We start from the raw sequence: 11,675 nt of genomic DNA on the forward strand, positions 1-11,675 counted from the left end.
ACACAAAGGTGCAGCTCCTTACGTCGCTGACTATCAGCCTCAGAGAGCTTTGGCCGTGGATAGCTCTTATGAACAACTTTTCCTTGCACAGAGGAAGAGACTTTAGTTACTGTATGGGACAAAACAGGATCAACAACGTTGGTGGTATTCCTGAGGAGTTCAGGCATCACAGAAAGAATACTAGTCAAAAGTTCTTGTAACTGTATTAACATCTGGTAGAGAATCCGCAGTTGGTGAGGAGTCTGAATACAGAGAGTGTGAGATTCTCTGGAAGAGTTCTGCTGCAGACACTGTAAAATTGATGCTGAGTCGACTCCAAAACCTCCAAGCATCCTGCAATATTGCTTAGGAGATCTTGCGTCAGACAAACACTTTCAGCCACGGCCAGTTCCTATTGCCATGACTGTAGTTTTGTAAACCCGGCGTATATGTGAAGTCTGTGCGGGAAATTGGAGGACTATGTGTATAATTGGCTGGTCTGTGGGAATCAGAGAGATGAAGTAATAAGGAGAAATCCCTGACCGGGAGTCGAACCCGGGCCTCGGCAGAGGGAGCCGTATCCTTACCACTAGATCACCAGGGACTTGGTGTTGATAGCAGGATGGTGAATGTATTTGTAAGAATTAACTGGATATACTGTCACAGGAGTAGGTGTTTGTGTACTGAAGGTTACTATTAAATAGGTTCTCTGGAGTTACGCAGATCTGGGAGGAGTGCTGAAGACATTGAACCAAACTGGTTACCAGTGAGACTGGAACCAGGCTGGTTACTGGCTAGACTGAGAACCGCACTTTGAACCATGCTGGGTACCAGTATAACTGGAACGCAACTGTAATCCGGACTGGTACCAGATATAACTGGAAATGCAACTGTGTGTAGAACAATGACTGTGGCTGTGACTTTAAGATGAGGGTGAAGAAGACTGTGGCTGTGATTTTAAGACGAGACTGAAGAATACTGCTGCTGTGTCCTTAAGACGAGACTGAAGAATACTGTGGCTGTGTATTTAAGACGAGACTGAAGAATACTGCGACTGTGTCTTTAAAACTAAACTGATATTGGATATAACTGGTAACACAATAGTAATCCGGACTGGGTAGCAAAAGAGCAGAGTTTCACAGGAACTAATGTACAGTAATAGTGTTACCTCTTAGGTAGCTCTGCTACTAAGCTCACACTGAGCTGTGTGACTCAAGGAACTGGCAGCTTCTGTAACACTAGTCTCTTTACTTATACTTCCTGGTCCTTGGTGATTGGTGAACAGAGTCAGGTGACTCAGACCCTGTCATGTCAGTACTCCATGTTAGGCTTTGATGAAGAGTGAGGCCTAGCAGGCTGGAAAAACACTGAAGCCTAAACTCCTAAAATGAGCAGAGGATGCCGGCTTTTAGGCCCAAACATCAGAGAGCTGAGCACAGTGGAGAATGTGTCTGGTGACCACTGGAGTCAGAGAGGCATATAGAATAATGACAACGATTGCTGAATAGCCACAACATAGAGAGACTTGCTGAATTCAGTATTCACACAGAAGGTTAATCAACACAGGTGGAGCTTGTTAACTTTCAGCACTCAGGAAACTCATGGTACTGCCAAGCTGTTTATCCCAGTGAGCAGAAAAGACACAGGATCCAGGACAGATGGCAGAGGTAAGTCTCCAAATATGAGAACTACAGTCAGGATCATGACAGAAATCTTGTGCCCAAAACATGGAATGTGGCTATGACTCATCTTGCTATCATGTTAATTGGCTAAACACATACACACAATACATATATGAACACACACATCACACATCTATCTATATCTATATTCAATATATATACTATTAATAAAATTGCTCATTTGTAGATATGTTCATAATAAACTGGAGAACTACTGAACTAATTTTGATTGGATTTCAGCTAAATTGTTCCTTGAGATCCTCTGAGTGACATATGCTATGTCATCTCATTATCGTGTTAATAGGCTAATTAGCAACAACAATAATCAACACATTGAATTGTTTCTATTGTCATGCCACAGAGCAGGTAATGCAGGGGTCAGAGGCACACATGGGTAATGGGGGGAGGGCAGAGGCACACATGGGTAGTGTGGGTGAGGGCAGAGGCACACATGGGTAATTGGGGTGAGGGCAGAGGCACACATGGGTAATGGGGTGAGGGCAGAGGCACACATGGGTAATGGGGTGAGTGCAGAGGCACACATGGGTAATTGGGGAGAGGGCAGAGGCACACATGGGTAATGGGGGTGAGGGCAGAGGCACACATGGCTAATGGGGTGAGGGCAGAGGCACACATGGGTAATGGGGTGAGTGCAGAGGCATACATGGGTAATGGGGGAGAGGGCAGAGGCACACATGGGTAATGGGGGTGAGGGCAGAGGCACACATGGGTAATGGGGGTGAGGGACGAGGTACACATGGGTAATGGGGTGAGGGCAGAGGCACACATGGGTTGTCATGTCTTCCAGCATAGTTGTTTAAACTCATTTTTATTTCTGTGTCAGCACAGAAATAACTCAAAAGTTATCTGTTATTTTGACCCTTCTAGCCTGTTGTAGCTAGTCTAGCAATACATTCCAGGCCAAAGTAGCTGTGAGAAGCCATTTTCCATTTCCACATGGACATAGACAGACAGATACCTATGTCACGTGGTTCAGCCCAATCTTGCATTCGTTGGTAAGTCAGTGACTTTCGTTCTGCCATCATAGCCTTGTGTAGTCAGCCACGGATGCTAGCTAGATTAGTAACTTACTGCGTTGCACATGTAACATCATGTTTGCATACTAGATGCAAGTTATGTTTGAATACACATGTTATATGTACTGTATATGTTTGCATACACATGTTATATGTACTGTATATGTTTGCATACACATGTTATATGTACTGTATACTGTATGTTTGCATACACATGTTATATGTACTGTATATGTTTGAATACACATGTTATATGTACTGTATATGTTTGCTAGCTTTATGTTTCCACATGCTCATTGTAATTGTATATTTTTGTTTCATTTACAGTGTTACCACTTTCATCATAATTGTGTTACATCCTCTCATCACTTGTTGTATACATTTATGATTACTTTACTAGATAATAAATCCCGGTCTTTAGACATCACATCTGAATGGGATTATTGTAAAAGGCGGTTATACTGTAGGCTTCGAACTTGCTAAAGCAGCTTAGTGAGAGGCTGAAAATGGGTAATGGGGTAAATACTGCAATAATGGGGCACCACGTCATTTAGAGTATTTTTTATTTTATTCACGTGCAGCAACATGGTGTGCAAACTAGTGCACAGGTATGTGGTGGGGCACGGGGGCACTAATCGGGGCACTGCGGGAAATTATGCTTTTGGCCATCGCCTCCATGTCCCTGACTGCATGCTCTGCACTCTGTGAGGACTCTGAGCAGCCAGCCAGAGGGGCTTATTCAGACCAATGTCGCTAACGTCCTTTTCTTCCTCTTATTTTCAATATCATCTCCAAAAAGGAAATATTTAAAAAAAATAGTTTATTACCAACACACTTCCAAATACTCCTTAATAAATAAGCTGCATAGAATTATCAAACACAATTTCCATTTGCTTTGACTTTCTTTATATAATTCTGTCATCTGGATATCTTTCCGTGGAACATGTTTATTTATATGAATTGTATTATGGTCCAATTTGAAATATAACATCTGGATTCCAAACAAATACCTTAAGGATAAAATACATTAATTTATATGACGATGTTATTCTGACAAATTTGGAACATTGTATTTGCAAAAGCAACATGGAATCCATTTGTGCACTTAAATGGGTTTATCCAAATAGCCATGGAAGGGTGCAATGTGCTGTTGCCAAGACGCTTCAACACCGGCAAACGCACCCAATATTGCACCGTTCACAGGCTGCATTAAGCCCCAAATCATATAAAATTGCTCTGAATTTTATAGGGTGATGTGCAACTTCGGGCCGCCATAAAGTGCGTCCACTGCCGCGATCACTCGCACCCGTGAGATCATCATAATTAATTGCATTGACCCCTAATGAATAGGAGTTGTGGCCTGAGTCCCCCCACCAACGTGGTTAAGGGTGGCCGCGGCACGGAAGGGTTAGCCCTCCATGCAGCGGTGCAATTTTCAAAGAAAAATGGAAGCTTGCAACCAACTTTTAATAGAAAGTTGTCTCTAAGCTCTATGCACTGTAAATGAGTAAATGTTTAATAATGAGTTTTAGCATGTTTTATGTAGGGCTCCATGTACAGTTATAGAAGAGCTCATTTAACATGTATATCTAAGATGTGTTTAATTGTATTTTACAGAGAAAAATGCAGTCTTTCTTCTCCCCCCATCTCTTCTTCACCATTATAATTTTCCTATTTACTTCTTTATTTTCTTGATACTAATAGCATTGTTTGTACCATATTTTTGACTTGCTTTTTATTATCCCCATATGTGTTATTTTCCGTTATTGATGGGCTGTTTTCAGGCCTACTGCATCACATTGTCTATCTCGTCATACTTACATTGCTACTACTACTGTACTTTCAATTGATTTGGAGGATTATACGGAATTCCTGTTTTGTCTTTTTGAAAAACTCAATAAAAATTGTTCAGCAAAAAAAAGAAAGAAAGAGAAAAATACACTTACTATACTGTATATGAATAAGGGTTCCCTATCTTCTGTGACTAGGAGATGGGATGCTACTGTATTTGCCATTTACTAACAGATGGACTGGTGAATGACAAAGCTTTTGATACGGGCCAGTGTACTCACCCCTGGAGGTGTTATTAACGGGGGAACTTCATTGTTGCTATATGTAAGGTGTCAAGTAGAGTTGTAAACAAATGTATTCCTGTGCAGGTATACCGTACAGTTATGTCCTCTTGCAACTTTGCTCCATGCGCTACATATAACGTTACACACATGTGACTCGGTAGCGCCGAGCATATGTTTTTGCATCTTTTGCCATGAAAATGTCTTACACACAATGCACTGCAATAGGATGCAGCAGCAGCTTCTGCAGATTAAAATGCTATATGTCATGCCTATATTCTGTATGAAATTGCAGCTCTATATGCTTCTGAAATGAAACGTTACAGTGATTTCCAGGAAAACACTGTAGCATAGCATTTTGTATGCAAATACAGTCGCAGTCACAAAAAAGGCGATCGGCACTACTGAGTCCCGCCACGGCATGGCGCAACTTGAAGGGCTGTTTATAGTAACTGCAGCAAGGATGTAAGAGGACACATCTGTGTAAGGGGAAGAAGGAGATTGTGTTTGGGATGTAATCTATATTTATTTATTTGTGTGTTCCTAAAAAGTATAGGATAGAAGAGAACCATTTGTTCTTTTGAGTAGTCCTATCCAAACCTTATTTCTATTCTATGTGATAAATTTATCACAGGGGAATTGTTAATTACCAGTTGTTAATGTGAACTGTATTGGGTCTTCTGACTATATATAGAGGCTTGAGAGCCCTGTGTGTGTGTGTGGGGGGGTGTGTGTGTGTGTGTGTGTGTGTGTGTGTGTGTGTGTGTGTGTGTGTGTGTGTGTGTGTGTGTGTGTGTGTGTGTGGGGGGGGGATACATTCTTCTGTGACATCAAGGTAGATGAAACTGCTGTGAACATCTTTTGAATTATATTTCCCATATGGCAACAGGGAAGAGTTATTTTTAGGACTTTAAACATTTTTGCCTTCAAGACGACAATTGCCTTTCATCTTGTGACTAACAGGAATGCTCCAAAGCCGTCCCATTCTCCACCTGACCTAGTGTAAGGACAGTGTCTCCAAGTTCCACCCTCTACCAAGCTACCGTACAGGATCTGGTCTAGGTCAATAACTAGTGGAGGTTAATTGACACCAAATAGGAGGTTTGGTAAAAGCTTGTCAATGCCTACATAGCAGCAACACGGTTCCAGGTGCCGAGATAGGAGCCCGGTGGTGGCAGCGTCATAATTAGAAAGTCTCAACCTCCTGGGGACAGTAACAGTCTATGATATGGCTTCATTAGTTCCTTACATTACAAACTCTGTGTGTGGACTGATCACCCTAACCTCTTGTCATCTGTGGATGGGGACAAATATTGAAGTTCTATTGAAGCTGTTAAACCAATAAAAAAGAGACAAGAAGTGTATTATAGAGAATGTAAGGCTAGAGGCTCAAGGGAAATAAATTAAAATTGTGTAATAGAGGAAGAAGCACAAAAGGCTTTATATACATTATTTTGAAAAAGAGAAAATTGTGAAATTAAAAATCGTGGTTCCAAAACTGATGTCGGATTCAAACAAACAGATAAAGTTTCAAAAAGTCAGAACAAATGAAACACAGGAACATGTAAGATGATACCACCAGAGGGCAGAGGCATCAGGATGGTGTTCTTGAAGTTGATGGAACACTCTAATGCATAATATAAAGAGGGGCATTGCCAAGAAAAGTATTCATCCTGACTTGCATATCACAGGGGTATTGAGTAGTGATGTGCACCGGAAATTTTGTTGGTTTTGTGTTTTGGTTTTGGATTCGGTTCCACGGCCGTGTTTTGGATTCAGACGCGTTTTGGCAAAACCTCCCTGAAATTTTTTTGTCGGATTCAGGTGTGTTTTGGATTCGGGTGTTTTTTTTTCCAAAAACCCCTCAAAAACAGCTTAAATCATATAATTTGGGGGTCATTTTGATCCTATAGTATTATTAACCTCAATAACCATAATTTCCACTAATTTCCAGTCTATTCTGAACACCTCACACCTCACAATATTATTTTTAGTCCTAAAATTTGCACCGAGGTCGCTGGATGACTAAGCTAAGTGACCCAAGTGGCCGGCACAAACACCTGGCCCATCTAGGAGTGGCACTGCAGTGTCAGACAGGATGGCACTTAAAAAAATAGTCCCCAAACAGCACATGATGCAAAGAAAAAAAGAGGTGCACCAAGGTCGCTGGATGGCTAAGCTAAGCGACCCAAGTGGCAGACACAAACACCTGGCCCATCTAGGAGTGGCACTGCAGTGTCAGATAGGATGGCAGATTTAAAAAATAGTCCCCAAACAGCACATGATGCAAAGAAAAAAAGAGGTGCAATGAGGTAGCTGTGTGACTAAGCTAAGCAACCCAAGTGGCCGACACAAACACCTGGCCCATCTAGGAGTGGCACTGCAGTTTTCTTGCGAGAGGATGAGTGCTTCCGTCCTCATGTGAATCTGAACCACTAGCCATGAACATAGGCCAGGTCCTCGGCCATTCCTTGCCACTCCGTGTCGTAAATGGCATATTGGCAAGTTTACACTTCTCATCAGACGCTTTTAATTTTGATTTTTGGGTCATTTTACTGAACTTTTGTAGTATACTTGACGACACAGAGGTAGAGCAGTGGACTACTGTACCGTACTGCTATATATTATATACTGGTGGTCAGCAAAATTCGGCACTGTCCTCCTAATATATATACTGCGCACAACTAAAATGCACCACAGGTATGGATGGATTGTATACTTGACGACACAGAGGTAGGTAGAACAGTGGACTACTGTACCGTACTGCTATACATTATATACTGGTGGTCAGCAAAATTCTGCACTGTCCTCCTACTATATATACTGCGCATAACTAAAATGCAGCACAGGTATGGATGGATAGTATACTTGACGACACAGAGGTAGGTAGAGCAGTGGACTACTGAACCGTACTGCTATATATTATATACTGGTGGTCAGCAAAATTATGCACTGTCCTCCTACTATATATACTGCACACAACTAAAATGCACCACAGGTATGGATGGATAGTATACTTGACAACACAGAGGTAGGTAGAGCAGTGGACTACTGTACCGTACTGCTATATATTATATACTGGTGGTCAGCAAAATTCTGTACTGTCCTCCTACTAGATATACTGTGCACAACTAAAATGCACCACAGGTATGGATGGATAGTATACTTGACGACACAGAGGTAGGTAGAGCAGTGGACTACTGTACCGTACTGCTATATAATACTGGTGGTCACTGGTCAGCAAAATTCTGCACTGTCCTCCTATAGTATAAACTACAGTGCAGCACAGATATGGAGTGTTTTTCAGGCAGAGAACGTAGATATTTTCAGCACACTGAGCACAGATATTTGCAAGCACACTGAGCACAGATATTTGCAGCACACTGAGCACAGATATTTGCAGCACACTGAACACAGAAACTGAGAGAACGCTGCACGTCCTCTCCCTATCATCTCCAATGCACTATTTAAAATGGCGGCAATGCGCGGCTCCTTATATAGAATACGAATCTCGCGAGAATCCGACAGCGGTATGATGACGTTCGGGCACGCTCGGGTTAACCGAGCAAGGCGGGAGGATCCGAGTCTGCCTCGGAACCGTGTAAAATGGGTGAAGTTCGGGGGGGTTCGGATTCCGAGGAACTGAACCCACTCATCACTAGTATTGAGCTGGGATTTGGGACACTGTATGTGGTAGAATTTAGCTAAGTGGCAGTAGAGAGCCACCAAATGTGTGGAGATGGAAAAATCCACCCATAAAAGTTAAAAAAGGGGGTGTGCCCTCACTATGCCACAGAGAGCCCTCCTTATTAATATTATGTCACAGTGCACCCCTTTATGCATCATATTGCTCCGCAGTATGCCAACATATCCCACAAATTAATATTATGGCCCAGTGCCCTCCCAGTATGCCATACAGAGTCTCTGAGAACTTACAGTACATTGGTGGAAGTTTCCTGCTGCTGTAGAATGCACATATTACAGAATTCTTTTAGGGAAACAGACCCGATGTAAAGTTTAAGGAACCTAGGAGGAAGATGCACTCTGTATGTACTATGCATTCAGCAGCAGTGATGTGTCACCATGTCAGAACCTGTTCTGGGTACTTGGTGGGTCAGACCAACCTTGTGTAGAGATTCCAGGGTGACCTCCATACCATTAATCCGGCATTCCTTATAAAACCATGTAACATTATTGTTAGGTCACATTAATAAGTTTCATCAGATGCACAATTGGCAGATGCAGGAAACCAGGCTTAGTCTGCACAGGATAGTTGGAGCATAACACTGTGACAATGAAACATTATGAAGTAAGTAATTTATCAATATAATTAATGATTTACATATTACTCCCTTTAAAAGATCCCCAAATCTCGGTGCAATGACAAATGTCTACCTGGATACAGAAAAGCCTCTAATGGAAGATTCCGTGTCTGCTGCTATGACTGTGTCCTGTGTTCTGAGGGAGAAATGTCCAATGTTACTGGTAAGGATGTATTATACACAGGAAGAGTCATTGATATAATATCTATACTGTGTTTCTACTGCACAATCATCAATTGTTTCTGCTACAGCAAACACTAAAAGGGTCAAAGGGGTGCAAAGGGTAACATGCAGAGGCACATAGGTTCTCATATATACACAGACTGTGGGTACAAAGGCACACAAATGGTCACAATTACTCACGCACACAGAGTGTTAACCAGAGACAGCACACAATATAGTATTTGCATTGTGTCCCCACCCTCTCACTTTATTAAAGTAGTTGTAACTCTGAAGCCCCCTGTGCCTGTATGGTAATTCAGTGCCATGTAGAAGTGGGATGCACTCAGCATCCCGGTGGCTGGAATGCTGGTGGACTTGTAACCAATGCCAGAATCCCAACACCACTCAGTAGACCAGCACCAGAACACTAACAGCCAACATCCTAAAGGAAATTACTGGTATCTGGGTTAGGGGAAGGGCCTGGTGGAAAGTCATAGCATACACCCCCCAAGGGTTAGCCCTAGCCACCACCCCAGAGGTTTAGAGTTAGTGTAGAGGATGATTAAAATACTTACCGCATCCTGTGTCAGGATATTCAGTTTTGGGAGCTGGTGTCAGTCATGTGACCACCAGAAAACCAACTTCCAGTATTACATACAAAACCCATAGTACCACCCTACTGCTCCACACACATCCTCTCCTGCTCATCTTCCGTGTGTTTACCAGCTTATCAGTGGAAAGTAAAATGTGACTTATGTCATAAATCCAAAAAGTCTTCAAAGGGTGCGGCTTAGGAAGCAATTGCTCTACTGCTGCCATGGACAGCCCATTTCTGCCAAACCTTAATACCCTTGAATGGGTCACCTACCTGATGGAGCAATTTCGATAGAAGCACAGCAAGTCTAATTCCTGTGAAATTGATTGGATATTTTTAGCGTAGACTTTGATTTACTGTTGATGTTCTTTCTCAATAAATTGGCTTTACAGATAATATGCTATTTTATGTTACATTATAGACAGTGCGACCTGCCATAGATGTCCAGATGACAGGTGGCCGGACGAGAGAAAAGTGAGATGTGTTCCCAAAACACACGACTTTCTGTCATATGAAAAGGACATTGTGGCGCTATTTTCTTCAGTTACAGCTTCATTTTTCTCTGCCATAACATTATTTATATTAGGGATCTTTATTTATTACTGGAACACTCCAATTGTGAAAGCCAATAACCGGGCTGTAAGCTTCATTCTCCTGATCTCCATCTTGCTGAGCTTCCTCTGTGTGTTCTTGTTCCTCGGTCGGCCGGTGGATATAACCTGCAGACTCAGACAGACATCATTTGGGATCTTCTTCTCCACAGCGGTCTCTTCTGTACTAGCCAAGACTGTCACTGTCTGCATTGCTTTCAAAGCCACCAAACCCGGCAGTCCCTGGAGGAAGTGGGTCACACTCAAAGTGTCTAATTATGTGGTCATTGTGTGCTCCTCTGTCCAATCTCTGATCTGTGGTGTCTGGCTGTCTGTTTCTCCTCCCTACCTGGAGTATGACCATCACTCATATAAGGGAATGATCATCATTCAGTGCAATGAGGGGTCAGTGATTGGGTTTTACTCTATGTTGGGTTACATGGGGGTCCTGACATCTGTGAGCTTTGTTCTGGCTTTCATGGTTAGGACATTACCGGACAGCTTTAATGAGGCCAAGTACATCACCTTCAGCATGCTGGTGCTCTGCAGTGTCTGGATTGCAATGATCCCGGCCTATCTGAGCACCAAAGGGAAATACATGGTGGCTATGGAGATATTCGCTATACTGACCTCATGTGCTGGAGTTCTGGGCTGTATATTTTTCCCAAAGCTGTATATTCTGCTTATAAAACCTGAACTGAACTCCAGAAAAATGATGTTGGGAAAGGACAAGTTATAAAGAATTATTTACTTTACGGTAACATTTTATATGTGAATGGCATTTGTGTTATCGCAATGTTGTTTAAATGCTTTTAGTTGTTCCTCACACTTTCTCTTCTAAAAACATATAAAAATAACATGACCAACAGATGAGTGATACTATACTATACTTCTAGCAGAATTGTATAATAATAATAATAATAATAATGTATTATTATTAGTGATGAGCGGGTTCGGTTTCTCGGGAACCGAACCCTCCCGAACTTCACCCTTTTTACACGGGTCCGAGCCATACTCGGATTCTCCCGTATGGCTCGGTTAACCCGAGCGCACCCGAACGTCATCATCCCGCTGTCGGATTCTCGCGAGATTCGGATTCTATATAAGGAGCCGCGCGTCGCCGCCATTTTCACTCGTGCATTGGAAATGTTAGGGAGAGGACGTGGCTGGCGTCCTCTCCGTTATTGTTGAACTTGATTGTGCATTATTGCTTAATTGTGGGAAGGGCTGGGGAGC

At 42.4% G+C, this 11,675-nt stretch overlaps 1 protein-coding gene across 1 annotated transcript; it reads left to right on the forward strand.

Annotated features, from left to right (window-relative positions):
* The first annotated feature begins 1,637 nt into the window (after positions 1–1,637).
* On the forward strand, positions 1,638–11,178 carry LOC135053065 (vomeronasal type-2 receptor 26-like). Its single transcript, XM_063957459.1, has 3 exons — positions 1,638–1,646; positions 9,132–9,255; positions 10,271–11,178. Exons 1-3 carry the CDS (start codon positions 1,638–1,640, stop codon positions 11,176–11,178), a joined length of 1,041 nt encoding a protein of 346 aa, XP_063813529.1.
* Positions 11,179–11,675: the final 497 nt, after the last annotated feature.

Source organism: Pseudophryne corroboree, chromosome 1 (assembly GCF_028390025.1).
Source record: "Pseudophryne corroboree isolate aPseCor3 chromosome 1, aPseCor3.hap2, whole genome shotgun sequence".
In the NCBI taxonomy this organism is placed as follows: Eukaryota; Metazoa; Chordata; class Amphibia; order Anura; family Myobatrachidae; genus Pseudophryne; species Pseudophryne corroboree.

Bases quoted from the DNA above. Each gene is read 5' to 3' on its own strand.
- LOC135053065 (XM_063957459.1), top strand. The intron at 9,256-10,270 runs GTAAGGATGTAT...GTTACATTATAG, and splicing joins AGAAATGTCCAATGTTACTG to ACAGTGCGACCTGCCATAGA.